The sequence below is a fragment of the Pteronotus mesoamericanus genome, unplaced genomic scaffold (assembly GCF_021234165.1).
Source record: "Pteronotus mesoamericanus isolate MK-2021 breed Mesoamerican mustached bat unplaced genomic scaffold, CSHL_Meso_final scaffold_1186, whole genome shotgun sequence".
In the NCBI taxonomy this organism is placed as follows: Eukaryota; Metazoa; Chordata; class Mammalia; order Chiroptera; family Mormoopidae; genus Pteronotus; species Pteronotus mesoamericanus.
Window position 1 is genome coordinate 12,501,115 of NW_026555302.1, and position 20,543 is coordinate 12,521,657.

The window sequence follows — 20,543 nt, forward strand, 5'->3', positions numbered from 1 at the left end:
AGCGAGCTGAATGCTGGTGAAAGGTGCCAGATTTTCAGGACGGACGCGCAGGTCCGTGTTTCTAACTGCTGCGAGTGAAGCGAGTCAGGTGCGGCCGCGGCAGTACGCTGGCCTCCGCCCCCGCTCGGCAGGGCTCCTGCGGGACTCAGCAGGCACATGTCCATGTGACGTTTGCTTGCTGATTATCTATATTTTTGTTAGCTCACAATATTCTGTCTTGTCAAAAAAAAAAAAAGAAAACCAACAAAAAATGTCATGTCTGGCTCAAAGGCAGAAGGCAGCCTCTTCCACGAAGTCTTCCCTCCTGTCCTCCTGCTCTGGATGGAAACTTTCCCCTCCGGATCCCCATGGCCTTATTACCCTCTGGTAGAGTTTTATGGTCACGGTGTGCAGACCTCCAACCATGGACACCCTTTTTCCGTACTGTGCCCCCTCAACTCCGTGATAAAGCAACAGCCAGGCAGACGATGTTGTTCTCCTTTGCGGGCAGAGAACAGGCTCAGAGCGGCACACGTAGGCAGACATAGGCACAGAATGGAATTCTGTGATTTTGATTCCGAAGTCCAGTGTTTTTTTTCATCTATGAAAACAAATGTTCTTTGGACATCCTAGTCTGGGTCAAAGCTCTGTGATCCCCAGATTACCTTCCCGCGAACTGGTCTGCATGGCTCCCCTGGCTCGGGCCCGCCCGCTGTGGCCGCTGCCCCGCCGCAGTCCCCTTTGACAGGGGCCCCAGGCCGCAGCCGACCTTGGCCAGCCACACCTGCCTCCGTGTCCTCTGTGTCCAGATGTGCACCGGCCTGGTGGCACCCCCCTCAGTTGGTGTGAACTGGTTTATCCCGACCCGATTCCTCTGCTCCTTTTTTCAGATTCTCAACGAAGACATTAGTGGAAGCTCAGAAGAAAAGACAAGTAAACCCAATAAAACCTCAAGTAAGTCCTATGGTAAAGCCAATATTTCAGCCTCAGGGAAAATAAGGATTAATTTCCCTGTGCGAAGACAGTAATAAACTGACTGTCTGTGACTTGGCGCCTGGAAGTCAGGGGACTGCCGTGTTGGTCCCAGATCTGGTTTACATGAAGTCCGGTTTTTCTTGTGGAATACTGCAGTTTTCTGTACAATCTGCTTATTCAATTGCATAATTCTCAGTTTGTGCTGACTGTTACTTATCATTTGCCAAATCACTTGAACTATCATGGAAAATGTTGGAAGATTTAGAACACTAAGATGAGCTAGTAAGGAATTTCTTAACTCTCACGGTGCTACAAGCTTCAGGAATTTGGGGCTGGAAATCTTTGAAAGCAAGAGGTGCCTATTCAAAGTTCCTCCTGATGGTCCTCCAACTACTGGCTTCTTACAGGTTAGAAATTCTTCCTGCAGTCTGGAATCACTTTCGGGTCATAGAAAGTTCTGTTTGTGAGGAACTACAAGGCCAGGCCTACCAAGCTCCTGTGAGACAAAATGTCCCAAGAAACAGGCTGGCAGGAGGGAAGGCAGAATGGGTTGGGGTTGCTGTCACAACTCAGCTGGTTCCACCTGTGGCTTGGGGTACCATTGAATGACAGGCTTGGAGGGTTGATGATTTCAGGGTCGGGCATGTTAGAATCACACTGGAGGTGAGCTCTGTGAGGGCCCGATGGGACTCCGCTCACGAATTTGGCAGTTGGTTCTCCCGGCCTCTTTAGTACCTGCTGGAATGCCTGGCACAGCGCTGTAAACAGTATTTGTCTGTGGAATGGCCAGTGGTGGGTACAAAGTTCCGATTTCAGCTCACCAGAGGTGTGACGACTATGTGATTGTTTGGCTGTGTCCTGCAGGCACATATATGTGAGGCACTGTGACCCAGGAAACACACACATCACTTCTGGAGGCCTGGCAGTCGCCAAGTCTTCACAGAGCTGAACTGTGGTTGGTAGCAATGCTGCCTCCTGATGTTTTGCTAAATTACAAAGAGGCTGCTTTTGCAGAACTTAAAACGGAACCCTTCCTTTCTGGGCAAATTATAGACAGTACCTGAATTACAGGCTCTATCTTTTCAAATAACAAACTCGAGAAAAAAAAATTGCTCCCATTCACACCCCACTACATCCACCCAACTCCTTCTCCTCTGTGGCGACTGCTCCCAGGGACCCGGGACCCGGCCATGGGAAGGCTGTGAGTTTAAGAGAAAACTTGGGTGAGGAACACAGAAAAGATGAGGCTCAGAGAGTGTGGGTCCTGGGCCAGTCCTCCGGGCAAGGCCTCTTTCACCCCCTATTCTAGCGGGCTCCTGTCCCCTGCCATCACACTTAGAACATAAGCCCAGCTCCTCACTGTGCCCTTCGAGGTCCCTGTCACCTGGCCCCTCCGTAGGTCTCTGACCTCATCTCCGAAGCTGCATTCACTCTCTATCTTCCAGTCACACTGACCTTCTTCCTCAGACACATCTTGTTTGTTCGTATGTCTGGGCCTTTGCACTTGCCCTTCTTGCTGCTGCCTGGGAAGCTCTGTCCTGCTTCAATGAGCCTGTTCTGTTTCCTCGCTGGAACTCATCGTTGTTTCTAATTAAATTGTTTATCGAGCTGTTGGTACCTTCCATGTTGATGGCCTCTCTTTCCCAGAGGTATGTATGGTGGAAAGCAGCAGCCATTTGTATTTTTCCCAGAAGCTAGGGTAGTGGCTGCTGCCTGGGTATTTGATGCTTGTTTGTCAAACATGAAAACAATGAGTGGGGGAAAGGGAATGGAATGGGGTCTGTCCTGCAATCATAACAGATTTAGACTTAAATCTCCAACTCTGTCTTATTAGCAAATCCCAGAAGATGGGACCATGGCAGGTCCAGGGTTTACTGAGTGTTTATAAACACCCAGTTGACAGCCATTCCATACAGTGTTTCCCATTGAGCTCTTGTTCTAGGCATTCCTCTTCCTCCCTGGGGCCTCTAGGAAGGGGCTGAGGAGAATGCTCAAGGCGCCAAAACCTCAGTGGCATTCGAGAAGGAACCGTGCCACGTGACCATGCCACAGAAGGACGTGAGGACACAGGGAGGAGCGCAGGGGCCAGGGCGGGTGTTGAAGGAGGCTGTCCAGAGACTAAGTTCATCTAGTTCTAACTTTCCCCAGCACTGGGCCTACACTAACAAAGAGTGGACGACATCCTTATACTCCTCACTACTGAGCCGCTACAGCTGTTTGCTACTGCGGCGCTCTGGCCGCTTCCATTGTCACTAGAGTTCACCTAGGTCATACGTTGAATAGCCTTTTGGAAGCTTCCTGGGAACTTAATTGCCACTTACAACATTGCATTGGGAAAAATAAATTTCCAGTTCCAAACAACCAGATCAGACTTGTCAGAAATACTCTTCAATGGACTTGTCAAAAACGTATTGCTATTTTTCCAATTTCATAGGAATATTGCGTAGGGAGCTGGGTGGCATGTTCAAGGTCAGGGCTATGATGAAATTGAACTCCTCAGCATCAGGAAAGCTCTCTGGCTCACCTACTTTCATCTCCAGCACCGTCTTCTCACTCCCTCGTTCAAGTTCACTGAGCCCTGTAATTTGCTGCTCAGCCGTCATTGAAGTAGCCAGTGCCATCAGGCCTATTCTTGGTGAAGGTAAAATTTTCTGAAAGATTATTTGCATGTTTTTATTTGTAATCCCAATACTACAGTTACAGGAGCTCTGTGTTCCACCGAATAAACGTCACAGAAAAACCATTTCACTCGATCATCTCCTTCCAATTTTCCTGCCACTGGAGGGTCAACGAAAGGGCAACGGAACATGTCGGACCGGCATTGAAGCTTCAGGCAAGGGGCTAACTAAGCCTCCTCTGAATCTCAAAGCCCAGTTTGTAAATGGGAGGGGAGACAACAGCCTGCCCTGAACGTCACTGTGAAAATCCGCACAACATAAGTAGTGTACATCACCCAGCACAGTGCCTGGTCGTGACAGGCGCTCAGTACGTCTTAATTTCTTTCTTGAGCACCTTTCCCCATTGAGATTCAGGGGCACTAGATGAGTACGGATCGTCATCTTTGAGCCTCAGGGCCAAACACAAAAAAATACAGAAACTAATCCCTGGTCCCTTTGCTAACCCAGAAGCCTTCTTTGTTACCTCACTGACAAACATTTTGGCATTCCTCTGGGTTAATGGGAATAGAATCACACTTCACAGTTACATTACAGAAGTCGCTACCACCTGGGGAATGATCTTTCTAAGGAAGTGCTAAGCTTGCTACTCAGAAAATTGTATTTAAACCAGGAAGCCCCGCTGTCCTTGGTAAATGTTTCTTCAAAGGAAAACTCATTGAGGAGGGGAGTTGGCAGGGAGAGCTTTGGGACCATCACAGCCAAGGCCGGCCTCTGCAAGTAGGGGGTTATGACACTTGGCGAATTACTACTGACGCACTCAGTTTTGCAACGACAAGATTCACAGGAGCATAGCCACACAGCTCCCCTGGGCGCGCCGCCGGTGCGCGCCACAAATGGTTACCTACAAACTACACAACAGCTAACTGTGAACTGTGCAGGTGTAATTCCATCAAGGGGGTCCAGGTGACATCATAAGCCCCTTGAGCAAAGACGGTGTTTTGTGACGCGCAAAAGGATCCCGGATGGACTGGAGGCCTGAACTCAGCCGTGGTCTCTGCTGAGACGTGGCTCCAGCAAAGCCTCTCGCTTGGCTCTGGCCCCTTCTCATGCCAGCAGGGTCCTCCTTTCCTGCTCTCCCGCTCTGGGCTTTCCTGAATCACACTAACCCTGCTTTCTTACATGGAGTTCCTTTCTAATGAGTTCAGTGGTTCTGTATTTAAGAGGCCAGCCCCAGCCCCAGCCCCACACACCCTTTGGACAGCAATCTAGGAATTGCATATACTTCGTTAGAAAAAAAGCAAAGCCTGATATTTAATAGAAAACCCATTTAGGACAAAGCCCCTGGAACATACCTTAAAAGGAGATATTTGCGACGGAACTTCAGCGTGTGCCAAGCCTAGTACCCCACTTGTGGAATAAATGTATCTTGAAACATGGCCAATGTGGAAAAGTTAGGTTGAGATTTCAAATACAACCTTCCCCCCAGTCAATGTCTGAAAGCGGGGGAAATTAAAACTTGGCTTTTTCAAACCACATAGAAGATTAATCAATAAAATTGCAGAAATATCAGAAAAACTGCTTTATCAGCCATCAGGAAGTAAGGAAGGACTTTGTAAGAAAGGACCATACAAAATACTGAACTATATCGCTTCCTAAATGTGGCATACTTTCATCTGAAAACTTACTCAAAACTCAAGTTAAATTGCAAATATTCGTGTCTGTGTGATAGATTGCCTCTTCTTTGACATGTGCTTTTTCTTCTAGAATAAGAGCTGATATAATGATTACCTAAAATTAGATGTAAGATTTTTACAATCCCTGATAATTGCCTCAATCCTTTTCTCTTTGTTTTATGTGGAAAACTTAAAACAGGGCCTGGCACCTAGTAAGTGGTTTGTGCAGGCCCTGGTTTTATCTCCCACGTGTGTGTTCATGAATTTATTTTATCCAATAACTGCTCCTTGAGCCGCCTGCAACATAAATAGCACCATGATAAGCACTCTGAAGTATCAAATGTCTGCCTCTCTGCCCTTGTCTTCAAAACTTTATGCATCTGGTTGAAAAGACTAATGCTTGTGGGGGAGTTAACAGTGCACCACGTGAGGTACCGCGGAGGGCACAAGGAAATGCACCCCTCCATACCAATCGCCATGCGAGAATGTGGCCGGTGTGAATGTTTTCCAGCTTTCCAGTATGTAAAAATCGTCTGGGGCATTCCATGTGCGCGGGGGCTCAGGAGATTCGTGTTCACGGGGCATGGGCCTAGAGTCTGCATTTTAAGGCACTTCCGTTCACTCCGATGCAGGGGAGCAGGCATCGCACTTTAAGATACACAAGATCAGATTGTAAGCACATTAGAGAGTCAGCTTGTCTGTCATTTTTTTACCCCTTTTCTTCTCAATCATTAAAAATGAACCAGATGTGGGAGAGGCATAGGAGAAAGAGATGAAGAAAATAAGGACCAAGTTTTGTAAAGAAGAGTAACCCAGAGTTACCTACACCCCCAATTTAGAGACTCTACCTAGTATCCTAAAGCGCACACAGCATTTTTAGCAAACGTACCCTTTTCCCTATGTGAGAGTTCATCCTCCCCGCAGAGCTGCACCCCTAATCCCCGATTAATGTCCACAGATTGTGTTTAAGACAGAACCGGACCCCTCTTTCTGGCATGAGGCACACAAGACCATGGTAAACTGCTTCTCTAGACGCGAGCGCATGTGATGGTGCAGTGAACCAGTGTCTAAATGCCCCACCCACGTGATCCATTTCCTTCGCGCCCTGCACGTGTTAGCCATGCTGACCTATTGCTGAAGAGTGCCAGGGAGATTTAAATGTTAAGTGTGTGGCAAAAAAATAAATAAATAAATAAAAATAATAATGATAAAGAGCCCCAGAAGGTTCATGATATAGAAATGCAGTCTCTACATCTCCCAGGTTTATCAGATTTCAAAGCGGGTCATGTGTCAAACTGAGGACAGAATGTTTATCTTACTCAACTGATTAGGAAGTCTGAGTTGGCAAAACAATGGCGACTTTCTGTATAATCACAGTTAATATGGTGAGTATTATTCATTATAAAGTTAAGTAAACTCCACAGAAGTCCCCGAGGGGTGGTAAGACAGGGCTGTGTTAGAATCTGCTGCAGAGGAAGTTGGATGGCGTTGGTCTCCTGGAGACTGGCTGGCTACTGTGTCAGGTGTATGATAAGAAGCCCCGACACCTGGCCCCATCTTCTCCACTCAATTCCATGGCTAACTTGGGGGAGGCCTTTTTTCATTCCGTGTGAAGTTCGCGGTAATGGATGAAGCAATTGGAAATAGGGAAGGTTGGTGCCATCTCAAAGTTTAAGTAGATTTGTATCACTTGCTTTTCATGCTAACAAGGGGAAGGGTGACCAGAGAGAGGTGATCACAGCCAGGACCCTCTGGGCCAGACTCCCGGCTCTGCCAGGCACTGAGGCGTGGCCTTAGAAGTGTCACTGAATATCACAAGGCCTGAGTCTCTGGCTGGATGTCTACTCAGTCACTCTGTAATGGCAGGCCAGAAAAATGTGACTTTTGGAGTATGGGAGTTGTCCCTATTTTAGTGACATTAAATGGCATTAAACATCAGTTGGGAAACCACATTGAATATCTATCTGAGCCTGGAATAAGCGACCCTTGTCACAGATGGTGTGGCAGTGGGGGCAGGCCAAGGACATGCCTCTGTCTGAGGGCCTCCAGGGGAAGGGAAGTAGGGTTCTGAGGTCTTTGTTTACATTGTCTCATTATTCCAAACAACAGATTTGTCTGACATCAACCAGCAAGAATAGTAGTCCCCGCTTGTCCACGGGGGTTGCTTTCCAAGACCCCCGTGGGTGCCTGAAGCCATAGATAATACTGAACCCTATGTAAACTCTGTTTTTCTCTACACATACATACCTTGTCACTTAAAGGAAGCGCTTTCTGGCTCCTCTTTGGCATATCTGAATTGCTGGCATCACTATTCTTGTACCTTGTAGCCATGGTTAAATAAAGTAAGGGTGACTTGCACACAAGCCCTGTGATACACAGGCCATCGATCAGATCACCTGGACAGCTACTGGGGGACTGACAGTGACATCAACACTGTGGATGCTGAACAAAGAGATAATTCACATCCCAGGGCATAGGGCAGTACTCGTGAGATATCCTCCCGCTACTTAGCACGGCATGCGATGTAAAAGGCTCACATTGTTTATTCCTGGGATTTTCCATTTAGCATTTTCAGACCACAGTTGACCACGGTGAACTGAAATTAAAACTGAAACCGCGGATAAGGCAGTCCACTGCATACTGTGCAAACATAGATGAACACAGAGGTCTCTGAATAGAAAGTGAAATGCTTCGAAACTCCTAATGTCCTTAACTCTAAACTAAAGAGCCTTGCTTTTGGTGGGCCGGGCATACATGTATTGAAACGTATTCTTAGGTTTTGAACTTGATATGATAACTTAGAAAAGTCTCCGTTTGCTTCCTTATGCTAAGCACGCAAGTTCTGCCCGTTATTTCCTAAATATTTTCAGAAATGCACTATCTTTTCAGCCTCCTACATCCCTGTGCCCGGTGGAGCAGTGATGTGACCACTTCAAAATGGAGAATTCAAACCAGGGGGAGTAAAAGGCTGTGTGACATGTTGGCCAGGCGTTGTCAAGTGGCGGGCGGGCTCCCTCTGCTGAACTTAATATTGTTTTGCTGGATGATAGGGCATCTCAGAGAGCTGGACTGACATCGAAGGCCATGGGGTACAATAAAAAAAGTTAAAATGGGCTCAGGAGAGAAAGATTCAAGTCCCCTAACGGTAGCTCCATATAATCCTACAAGCCACAGTTTTCTTATCTGTAAAGTGAAAATAATCATGCCATTCCTCCTGACTTCTGAGAATTGGCTCTTTAAAACATAATACCATCGGTAGATGTTCTTAGAGTTCATGAAGCAATTTCATATTTAATTTCACTTTGTCATTTGTATTATTGTTATTGATCCTTTAAGGCAAAGTAATGCAGCCATTTATACAAAAAAAAAAAAAAATCAGAGAAAAGAATGAAACCAGCAGTGACTATATTAATTCAGCTGAAGTGATGGTACTTTAAGGCCTACCCAAATGCCGCTGCAATTTCCTGGCTATTCAAGGTAGCCCAGAATCTCCAAACTAAAAAAACAAAAACCGAAAACCCCCGAAACAGTGCAGGCAACACATATTCTTACCACCCTGGGAAAGAAGGATGTTGGAGTAAAGAAATTAAAAAAAGATAGAAATTTAAGTAGCGTTCCATACATTCTGAGTAAAAACGACCACACCCGGAAAAGTCTCTTTCTCCGAGGGAAGCTGAGAACAGACACTTAACAGCCAAACGTGCAGTGAGATTATTCTGTTTCTCTTGTCAGAAGGGAGTCAGCCTTTGAAATATGTATAGCAAAACTGCAGATTTCAGTTTTTGTTATTAATGAACTAAATTACGTTTTATTTCTCAAATGTGTTGAGGATTCACCCTGTGGTCTTTCCTTGAACTTGAACTTGAGGATTAGAGGTGCTGAACGGCACATCTGGGTATAAGCAGGGAGCTGGCTGGGCGGTTCTTCTTTCTTGCCTTAGAAACAGGTGGTGTGAGGACTGGCCGGCGGGAGCTGCGACTGGGCAGGGGTGGTTTTGAATCCTCAGAAATGATGATTACTCTCTCTGCTCCCCCTTTCTCATGAGCAGGGGAAAGAGGAATTATTATGATACACCTAATTCATCTCTTTAAGAAATTTTTTCTACAAGATATCATATCACTTGTTAATACTTTTCCCTCAAGAAAATATTTGCACTCATCAGGCAAATGTTTTAACCTCAGCCTGCCTGAGAACGATTTTTAAACAGACTTCGAAATAACAATTTATATCTTATCTGTAATCATCATGTTACCTAAGGGCTGAGGTGCTACATACTTTGGTCTCTAGAGAAATGCGCTGCTCCTGATTGCGATAAGTGCCCCTTCCTCTGTGAAAACATGCTTCTGTGCCCTGGACTCTGTTGCTGTCCCTCCTGATCACCATTCTCCCGGGAACAGAGGAAAGTGTGCGGTTAAATGTTCGAGTGTTTTCTTAATTTGGGGGAAACACAACCTTTGAACACGGGATTAAAAATCCCCCCACTGATTAAAGAAAAACCAATAATCAAGAATGTTAATTAAAAAATTGGTAAAAATCAAGAGGAAATGTTTTAGCATCAAATTATTAACTGTGTCTACTACAGTTGAAATATAGACGACTTTCCTATTTAAACTTTTCAATGTAAAATAACATAAAAATTCCTAAAATGAGTAGTATTGCACTTTGAAGTTACTTTTATATTAAAAAAAAAACTTATTTGAAGCTGAAGAGTTTAAGAACAGCACAACCAGGTTATACCAAAAAGTTACCTATTTGCTTACGGCAGCTCAGCTATTTACACTGTGGAACAGCCCTCCCCAACAAAAATCTCTAATCTTAAGAAATTCTCAGGATAAATGAATAAGCACAGATATTTATGAAATAGCTAAGCAATGCTTGTCGAGGTGTTGAGTATCTCTACAGAGCACATTGAGAACGGGACTTGGCTGGGCCTGAGAGGAAGCAGTCAAGGAAGGTGTCACATGAGGGGGCGTTTTGGGTAAGCTTGCAGAAGGGGCAGGGAGCAGGGACCTGTCAGATGTGAAGTCAGAAGAGCAGATAGGAGGCTACAGCCCCCCGGCCCCGCATTCTAGGGAAATAGTGGGATCTACACGTGTGTGTCGGGCAGGTACCGGGGCAGGGATGGAAATGCAGATGATGAAGGGGGATAAGAGAAAAAAGAACAGGACAAATAATTTGGTGTTGATGTAGAAAAAAATGAAAAGCAACTGTGAGTTCTAAAGAAGGCAAGAGCCATGGATTTTTTTAAAAAGGGCATTTGTGGAAGAACATACTAGGTTCATCATTCACTCGTTCCACAAATACTCTTCCGCCCTGCTCCTCACCCGCACTCGGAGGAGGACCGGCACGAGTGCAGGGAGAGCAGCCGCCTCAGAGGCTGGGGCAGCAGTGGGCAGCTGCCTGGAGGTTTAAGAGGGAGATGGAGTCTAGCAATTGTCAAAAGTAAACTCCGGACCCGGGACAGACTGGACAGCAGTGTAAGGGAAGAAGCCAAGGATGAAATGTCTGAGTTTGACGCCTGCATGTTGCTGTGCAGGAAAATAGGAAAAGCTGTAGAGGATCAGGTTGGGGAAAGAGAGCTCATTCGTGGCATGTTTTCTTGTTTTTGATGTTGAAGCACTTTTATGATGTTCAAATGGAAATGCCACGTGGGAAGGTAGCTGTCTATCTGGGTCTGCAATGGTAAGAGGACCTTGAAGCTATGCCCTGGGAGCCTCGCCAGAGAGAAGGCTGATGCAATGGGCGGCCTAGAGGAGATGTGCAAGGCGGGGGGTGTGGAGTGGGAAGGGGAGGGGAGGGGCCTGGAACTCAGGCCAGCTGGGAAAGGGGGTCCGCGCAAGATGGGAGCTCATGCTGTCGCTAGGTGGGCATGGACAGAGCACAGGCGAGCGGTGGGCCGCTGTCCCAGCGGGATGGGACTGCTGTGATCCAGACGGGGATTTAGGGAAATAGCAGTGGTAAAAATGGAAGGGAAAGTCACAGTGTACATGGTTATTTGATGTCCCCTCCAGGTTGGATTAGTGGTGATTTATGTCGGTGCCCATAAAGTTATAAAGGTTGAGATTCAACATGTACCTCCTTTGGAACTTTCAACTTCATGTATTTACAAGTTTCCCGGAAAACAGATAGAGGTAACCAGGTCCCCAAATCTCATTTCCCACGAAGCCACTCCAGGCTGTTACAAAATGAATTGTCAGAGAGGAAAAGTGCATAAAAAGACGGTACCTGACATGGCCTTGAGCTCGACAGCCCTCTCCTTTCGGAAGGGCCCTGCAGGGCCGCACTCAGGGGGCCTCTTTGGCCTCCAGGTACCAATTTCTGTGCGACAGACACAGAGGTCTCAGACAGCCAGCTGGGGCATGGGGAACGCAGAGAAGAAACGGACGGGAGGCTGGGGCACAGAGTCCCCCACCATTTGCCGTACCCAAGCCAACTCTACCTAGCCCTTTGCAGACTAGCCTGAATTTGGGTGGATAAATACAATGGAAACTGAGAAAATGGGGTTCTCTCTCTCTTTCAGAAGTGCTGGCCAGGCCTTTTGCGTTGCCCATAGTCAAGCTGATTAAACTTAGCATATCCTGGCTCAAATTTTGATTGACTTGGGCCCTTTAGCCTTGAAGCCATATATCTGAATCCCCTTTGAAAAGATTTGGCCTTCCCATGTATATTTAGAGTACTGGGAGAGTGCCAGTCTGTTTTTATGCTTATTTATAACTACACCACCTTCCAGCACTGTGAGGTCCTTTAACATATAATGACATGACTAATGATGAGAAATTAAGTGAATGAGGTGAATGTTTTCACTCCCAGACAAATGTTTGTGGGAAGGCAATTTCCTGGCCTTGCGCTTCTGTTTGTAGTGAGCACCCAAGTTCAGATGATCTTGGAAGGTATGTAGTAACCACCACCTCCACCAGGAAGACAAAATTTTTGCTCTGCAACTGTGCTGCTCCCAGAAATGCCTTGCCTTGCTGACCTCCAGTGTCAAAGAGTGGTAAAGAGAGGAGTAGAAAGTTCCAAGATTTCCAGAGAGGGGCTAAGAATTTACCCTTGTATGTCTTTTGGGTCTTCTGAAACTCCCCAAAAGGGAGGATTGGCGGAGGCCAGGAGTCTGATTTTGGGTTTGGAAGTAGGTTTGGGTGTCCAAGTTGCAGGCACACCCAAGACTGGGGCGGTTACTGTTCTTCGCTTGAGGGACCAGGGTTACCCTAACCCCAGGGTGTATCTCTAGGGGGTGGGGTGGGGCTGGTGCTCCGCCTTATCTGAGGCTGTAGGGGCTGTGAGGGTTCCCCTCGAGGCCTGGCAGCACCTCCCCAACACTGCCAGCTCTCTGTCCCTCACCTGCCTCACTTGCTCAAACACTGGGCATTCATTCGTGAGCGGAAATGTCTTGCCTGCCTCCTTGGGACAAAGCCTCTCCTTCCCCATAGCACCCAGGCACCAGCGGACTGCGGTCATCTAACGCCACTCCCCTCCGGTCCTTTCCAGCTCACCCTGCAATCCAGACCGCCGTCATTTCAAAGAGAAAGGCAGACTGCCTACCAGCGATCTCCATGTCTCTGTAGTGTTTATTCATGCTGGGGCGTCTTCACGATATTGATATTTCTCATCTTTTGCTGATGGCGAGGAGGGGTCTCCTAGCAGGCCTGTCTTTCCTGCAGGAGTCCAGGGGTTTTGGAAGGCAGGGTAGGTCCCAGCCCAGCCTGGGAGGAATGCGCCCCCTTTAGGCTGGAGAAGGTAAGGAGAGGCCTGCCTGGTCAGTTCACATACACCCCACCCTAGAGCTGTGCCTCAGAGCTCTTAGAACTGGGAGACCAAGCACAGAGCAGTCTGGGGATATTTGCGTCTTTTCCCACCCCTACATGGGGATCATTCAAATGTAAGATACTATGAGCTCTGTTTTAAAAGTTAAATTCGCTAAATTACTGAATTAATTTTCCCTTGCCCTATTTTACTCCTAAGGTGAGAGGCTAAGAGCGCCGGCTCTTCAGGCCCCAGGGAGCTCCGTGACCCTCCGGAGTTCCCCTGGAGTCTCTCTGCCTGGTGCCACTAGCTCCCTGAAGGAGATTTCCAGTCACTTGCCAGTAACTGCATGAAAGCAGACAACATAGAACCTGTCCCTGTCCTCTCTCATAACTCAGGTCTTGGGGATTCAAATGAGTACATAGTTTGCCAATATATTTCTAATTTGGAGTTGAGTCTGGGGAAATCACGAATGGTAAATTAGGCCCCACAGTTCTTGGGAATCACAGTCCCCCCTTACTTTGCAGTGAAGGGTAGGTCTGCGTTCTGCGCAGGACTCAGCCCCCTAATCCTGTGTGTGAGAGCTTTGAGGGCCGCGGAATCCTTGAGCCTGAGTGTCCTCAGACTCTTCTGAGAAGCCACACGGGTGTGTGATGGATCTGTTCTGACATGTTTTCTTTATTTTCTTGCATAAAACTCCCCCCTACAACCGTGCTTTGTGCTGTCATCCCCTCCTGTCCCTTGCGTGGCCATTGCCCCTCTGATCGGCTTCCCAGATACTTTCCCATCAAGAAAAGTGGTTCTAGGGCAAGTGAAATGTCGTTTTATTTTTGTTTTTTTTTTTTAAGTCTTACACCTAAAATCGATAGCCCATAATTCTCTGTTCGATGACTTCCTTGCGGCTGCCCCACTAAATGAGGCAAATGACAGGAAGAGTCAACTAAGACTCAGACTATTGTGAAGTTTTCTTGTTCAAAAGCTTCTGCAGTAGGAAAACAAACCACTGACCCCGATCACGAACACCAACGCCTGTCCCTCCTTAGATGGCTCGTCAATGAATCCCCGCATGGATTGATTTAATAAGAAACAGCGTATGGAGAGAAAAGGAGGCCGTGGCACTTCGTTGATATTGTTATTGCTGTTTGAGTCTGCTGGTTGTCCGGTGTTTGTTAGCTTGCTCACCAAGCTATTCGATTTTACAAGAATCCAAATCCTTGAGGACAAATAATAATGCTGTTGACATATGCATCCTCCCAGTACTGTGGGAAAGGGAGGTAAAGGACACCCACGCTGTGGGAGTGGGCTCGGCCCCGCATCAAATTAAAACGCGGGACACACAGAGAGCGCGCAGCGATCACAGTAGCTTGCGCGCACAGGTAAAAGTTTGGACGGCGAGGCCGCCCGGCATTGCCCCTTTATCAAATAGTTCCTGTAAATGCCTCGGATCTCTAGCTCGGGGAATACTCCGAGGACGCTGTTGGTGACTTTAAGAATGGCTCGGATAGAGGGTGCTGATCCCCCGTTTCACTTTTTCTTGCGGGGAAATTCCTTCCTAAAACCCTCTTTCACCCCTTGCAACGGGGGAAAAACAACAACAACAAAAGCAAAAAGCAAGTCTTCTCTCCTCTCCAGAGATTCCCTGGGTTTGTAAACCTTGTACCTCCCGAGTCTTCCGCTGACTCCATCTCTCCGACAGGGTAGAAAAGAAATACGCATTTTGCGAACCGTTCGGCCTGGAGCGGGAGGCCGGCGCGGGTCGGCGCGCGCGCTCCGACTTGCGGCGGCGCGATACCCGCGGCCCGCGCGCCCCTGCGGCGGAGGTTCTCCGGGACTGGGGGTCTGTCTCGGTGGGGCGCTGAAGGAGCGGAGGAATTGTCAAAGAAACACGTCTTTTAAAGTGGGAATCAAATTGGTCTAGGAATCGTCCTGTTTGACAATCTACTGATGCCACTTAAATGTGAAAAAGGAGGTGGCTGCTGGCCGGGAACGACTTTCAAAACTCGGTTCGGAGCCAGTGGGGCAGGAAGGTACCCTTGGTTCTGAAGTTGCTGGGGGGTGTTTTAGGCGGAGAGGGGTGGAGTGGGTGGGTGACCTCTTGTTGGTTTGGAGATGATTTATTCACTGTGGTTGTAAAATTTAAAATGAGGCCCTGGGAAGGCGAAGAAACTGCAAGGACCCGTGTGACCCTCTACTGCCCGTCTGACGCCGCTCCTCTCTGACCCGAGCGCGCCGGGAAGTACGAGGTCGCGGAACCACAAGGCTGGTGGCTTCGGGCGACGTCTGAGCTATGCGAGAGGCGCTCCAGAGTCTCGGAAGGGGCCTCCGCAGAGAAACGAAGGTGGAGGCGCCGACTGTCTTTTAAATGTGGGGGACCTGGAGCCGAGAGTATTGGCAGCTGGGGACCTCCGGCTTTAGAGGCTCACCTTCCTGACACTCCAGCTCCAAACGGTCTCTGGCTCCAAAGCGGTGGGAAACACTAGACTGTCAGTGTCTCCAAAATTGATTAAGAGATCGAGGCCATCCAGCCCTTGCCCCTGCATGTAAGATACACAGAGTTCGCTACCTCTTGTCTGCGCTTGATCTTGGACTTTGGGGACTCAGTGATCCTCTTTCATCCTGGATTTCACTGCCTCCCTTAAGGTGGTCTTTCCCCCAGGCTACCCTTAGAACGATACATTTTGACTCCCCCTTGAGTCTAGATAATTGAAGGCCAAATTCTGAGGGCCGGCACTGGCTCCAGGGTCCCAGGGTGGCGTCCCATAAGAAAGTTTCTGGCGCTATGGGCGTTGCAAATGCCGAGCCTCCAGGGAAATTGATATTCTGGTGCGAATTCCGACTGGGGAGCGCCTAGAGAGTGTTCCCAGTCCCCCGGGGCATATCTTTCTCCAGGAGCAGCTAGTGGAGGTGGGCCCCGGAGTGTGTGGCCGAGGCACTGGCCAGCGATTCCTTTGCGCCCAGTTTACACCTCTGCCTTTGTGACAAACCAATTTCTTGGGCCTCTGCGCCGCATTTGCAACCCTTCGCTGCCGGGCCCCAGCTGCACCCCGTACACACTTAGCGCCGGCCTGTGAGTGTGTGCGTGTGTGCGCGCGTGTCTAATTGACTTTCCGTCTACCTTTTTATGACTACATGTGTTTCCAACAAAAGGTCTTATTAGGACAATCTGGTTTCACTAATTTAGAGGCTGGGAACGTGGAAGGCAGGCTTTTTTTTTTTTCTTTTTCTTTTTTTTTTTTTTAAGAGTTTGCAGAAGTGCAGATTAAGAAATGACAGCGGGATGCACCGTCCTCCCAGGAGTAGGTCTGCCTGGTTTATGACCTGTTCCTCTTTCCTCTCCCGGACGGCTGCCCCCACCTACCACTACCCCCCTTCGCGCACCGCACTCCCCCACGAGCCACTGCATTCCTGACAGTGTTACAGAACCGTTTCTTTAAACTCTTAAGGTATTTGAACCTAGAAGTTTGAGAAACTCGCGGGATGGGAGAATCAGTAATAGAGGAAAGAAGTCGTTCTACAGAGAAGCGGAGTGAATCTCAGCCAACGGTGGAAACAGAATTTCCGGGGCTGAGGGTGTGGGAGATCGGCGGGAAGCCCTCACCCGGGACAGGATGCGGAGCTCCTCTTTGCCAAGGTTGACCCAGGTTTTCATTTGAAAATTTGCAACATTAATGATTGAAAATTGCAGGTGTAAATGGAGTCTGTTTTACTAATTTCAGCCCAAAATAAAATTTAGGAAGGACATGTTTCTGTATAGCTGGGAGAGTAAAAGTTGTCTCCGAAGGTTCCCCTATCTCTCCAAAAGAGGCCATCTCCCTTTCCCGCTCGGGAGTGGGCGCCCAGCAGGCTGCAGGGCGTGCCCGGCCCTCGGGGAGGCCTCTGCCCCTGGCGGCTCAGACCCAAGCTCGCGTCCCCTGTCTGGAGGCTCCGCTCTTCTCTAACTCAGCGTCGCCAGCCCATAGGAGGCCCACCGCAGCTTCCTGGGCAACGCCTGCTGGAGGACTAGCACCAAGGACAAAAGTCTTCCTGGACACTTGCTGTCCTGCAACTTACTGAACCCTCCTATTCTCCATTACAGAGGTGGGGAGAAGGACGAGGGAACCTTATTTCTAAAAGCAACCACTATCTGTTAGATTAGGCCCCTGGCCGTGTATGTGTGTGTGTGTGTGTGTGTGTTTTCTCGGCTACTTTCCCAGAGGCAGGCGGCCGTCACTTTGTCCCCATCACCTAGCTCTGCATTCTGCGACCTCCTTCTAACCTCCTTCTATAACTGTTGACCATCCTTCCTCAGCGTCCTCCTCTCTCTGAGTGGGCTCTGAGCTTCCCTTTCCTTTCCAGGGTCTACTCCCCACTAGGCCTCTTACCCCCTGAAACTCTCGGGTCGTGCTCAGTGATAAAACAGGCAGGTTCTCGCGGTTCTTATCCCTTTGCCTCAGAACAAGGCCCCCAACTCCACCCGCTGCTGCTGCCCTTTTCGTGTCCTTGCGCGCTTGCAGATGCCATATGCGTAGCGAAGCCTGAGCCCCGAAAGTGCTGGGTTTCAGGAGCCTTCTCTGGGCGCCTCCTGATCCGCGGGGGGCCTTGCCGCCACCTCGGCTTGGGGCGCTTCCCTGCCAGCCCCCTCGGCCCATCCTAGCTCAGCACCCACCAGGAGGCCACCACTAACCCGAGCTCCCTTCTAGTGGCGCCCACTGGGAGCCAAACCAGGGGAATGGCTCTGCAGCCCCGCAGTGCCCTGCGCCCTCCGCAGCCTGCCTGGGCCCTGGGCTTGCTGCGGCCTGGGCCTCGGGTCTGCTTTTCAGTGCCCTCTGCTTGCTCCTGGGGCTGGCTGTTCGCGCCTGCCCCACCCTGCTCTCCTACGCAGCAGTTTCTTCACGGCTCTGTTTTCTGCCGTGAGTCCAGCCTACAGGGCTCAGAATAGTTATATATGTTGCAATTGATCACTAGCTGTGGCGACACCAGGACAGAGAGTGCAGAACTGGTGAAGCAGGGCAACAGGCAAATGGAAATGCGGAATACTATTCTCCCTACTCTTTGTATGTTTAAATTTTCTCTAGTAAAAAACAAACAAAAAACCCAAACCTTTTAAAAAAATCATGGTATTACTTTGCAGTGCATTTTCTTGGAGCTCAAAGTGTTCACACAAACAACGCTGCCGGTGCGTGAAGCACCAGTATCCTCCACAGGAAAGCCCCTGCTGGCGTGGTGTGTGCCTAGCCCTTTGGGACACTTGGGGACACCGGGTCTTAATTCCTCAGAGTGGTCGATCTTTCCCTAGTGACAGGTTAGGCCAGACTCCCCATCGCCCTCTGCCTCAGCACGTAGGTAGGAGGAAGAGGTCCCAGTTTGACTTTGGTTAAAATACAGTGAGGGAGCCCAGGCCTGGACCAAGGAAGAGGGCTAGGGCCGGCTCTGGCGCGGCCCGGGCTCCCACCCCTAGCGCCGGCCTCGCTTCCCGCTGTTTCTGGGTCCGGTTGCTTTGTCTACTTTCAGAGAGTCTGACAGTGGCTATATTTTTGTTTTTGTTTTTTGGTTTTTTTTTAATCACAGAATACCTGGTTCCACAAGTTTCAAATTCAAACACAAAAGAGCTTTTGGCAAATAGTGACAGGGAAAGAGATCAGCCTTGTTTTGAAAAGTTCCAGCCAAGTTCAGGCTCTTGCAGACCCCAAGGAGGAAATATCCAACCCCGTGTCGCAGGGGATGAGCGAGGTGACAGGTCTGGTTACAGCCTCGGGGACTGTCGGGACACTTGGAGTCACGTTTTGAGGGCACGGTTAATAACTCAAGGCGACATCCCTGGGGGCGCGCTACCAGGCGGGGAGAACAGCGAAGGGAGCCCCTGGGTGGAGTTTTCTGGAGGTTTGGGGCCGACAGGGAAAGCTCCTCCAAAGTGACACCGGGCTCAACAATGGAGCCCACGCTTCCCCCGCGCATCTTTATTGCGCGGGATCTTGCGGGTCGGAAGCTGGGCTTCACCCCGTAGGGGTCATTCGGGCCCTTGACTCGGCTTGGGTCTCCGACCCACCCGCAGGTGGAGGCGACAGCAGGGGGCAGAGGGCCGCTCGGAGGCTGGCCTGGCGCCCCCGCGCAGCCCATCCCGCACGTCCGGCCCGGGAGCCCGCGCGCCCTGCGCCCCCGCAGCCCTGCGCCCCCGGAGCCGTGCCGGTCCCGCTTCCTGTGCGCGGCGCCCTTCGCCTCCTCGGTCCCCTCTGTCCCCGAACCCGCACACGCCGCCCTGACTCAGCGTCTTTAACCCGCTTCCTTCCCAAACAGGGCGGGCCCCTCGAGTCTGCATGCCTCTGACCCCCCTTCCCAGCCCGGCCGCCTCCACACGGGGGATCCGGCCGCCGTGCTCGCCCGGGGCGGAGGGACAGCCCAGGCGGCCTCGGCCCGAGTCCGCGGCGGGCAGCGTCCCTGACCCCGACCGCGGGGCCTCGGAGTCCCCCTCCAGCGCCTGCCCCGGCGACGCCCTCAGCGGAGCCCTCCTTTTCTCATCCCCCCTCCCGTCTGTGACCGGCCCTTCTTCCGGCCACTGCTGCCACCTCCCCGGGTCCCCTACTTTCTCCCCTCGGCCCCGAGCGGGCTCCAGCCGCCCAGCCCAGATCCCCCCCTTGGTCCGGGACACGCAGCCCCGGGGGCCTGCGCCCCTTACTCACTGTCCTGCTGCGGGGTGTCGCTGCCGCTGGTGAGTCCCGGCGACTCCAGCAGGCTCCGGCCCGCCTCGCCCACGCTCTCGTCCGCCTGCGCCGCCACCATGTCCCCGGCTTCCTCCAGGTCTAGCAGGTGACTGACGGAGAAGTTCTTTTTCGCCTGCAGAGTGTCGAGGTTGCCCGGGCTGTCCAAGCGGCTGCCCAGCGCCGGTTGCCGCTCCAGAACGTGCCCGTAGCTGGAGGTCATGGTCTCCCCCTCCGATCCCACCCACCCCCCTCTTCCCGCTCGAATCAACACCAAACGCTGTGGGCGCGAGGGGGGAGAGGAGCCGAGTGGGGAAGAGAGAGGGGGGAGTGGAGAGAGAGAGAGAGAGAGAGAGAGAGAGAGAGAGTGAGAGAGAGAGAGAGAGAGAGAGGAGGGGAAGCACCAAAAAAAAAAAAAAAAAAAGTGGAAAGAGGGCGGGGGACCCTTGTGCAGAGCAGTGCGTTCTCCACCACCACCAGCCTTTGACAGCCCCGGCTGCGTCCTGAGGCCAAGTCCGGCGCGATCCAAAGAGATAATCCACACCAAAAAATAAAATCAAAAAGTCACCCTCCGCTCCAGTCCGGAGGAAAAAAATCCCTTCCACCTCTCCAAAAGCGTCCACACGCACACACTAAAAATAATAGTAAGGGGGAGCGAGGAGAGGGGAGGCCAGCAGGGCGGGGGAGTTAGGCAAACACAAGAAGAGAGGAGAAGGGGTGGGAGAGAAGAATCAAAGTGGGTTTTTTTAAGGTTAAAAAAGTTATTCCCAGGCAAGAGTTCAAGCACCAACAGAAGAAGGCTTGTTCCAGCTTTAAAACATCTTCAAGAAAACGTGTTCCCCCTCTCTGCACTCCTGCGGATTCTCAGGAGTGACTAAAGT

The 20,543-nt window shown here is 50.2% G+C and overlaps 1 protein-coding gene across 4 annotated transcripts in view; it reads right to left on the reverse strand.

Annotated features, from left to right (window-relative positions):
* PRRX1 (paired related homeobox 1) overlaps positions 1-19,902 on the reverse strand; it is a 72,504-nt gene extending 52,602 nt beyond the window's left edge. For all 4 annotated transcript variants that reach the window (XM_054587789.1, XM_054587787.1, XM_054587790.1 and 1 more), the window contains exon 1: positions 19,645-19,902. In XM_054587789.1, coding sequence (XP_054443764.1) covers positions 19,645-19,885 — 241 coding nt within the window. In that variant the 5' untranslated portion in view covers positions 19,886-19,902. The remainder of the gene's footprint in view (positions 1-19,644) is intronic.
* Positions 19,903-20,543: the final 641 nt, after the last annotated feature.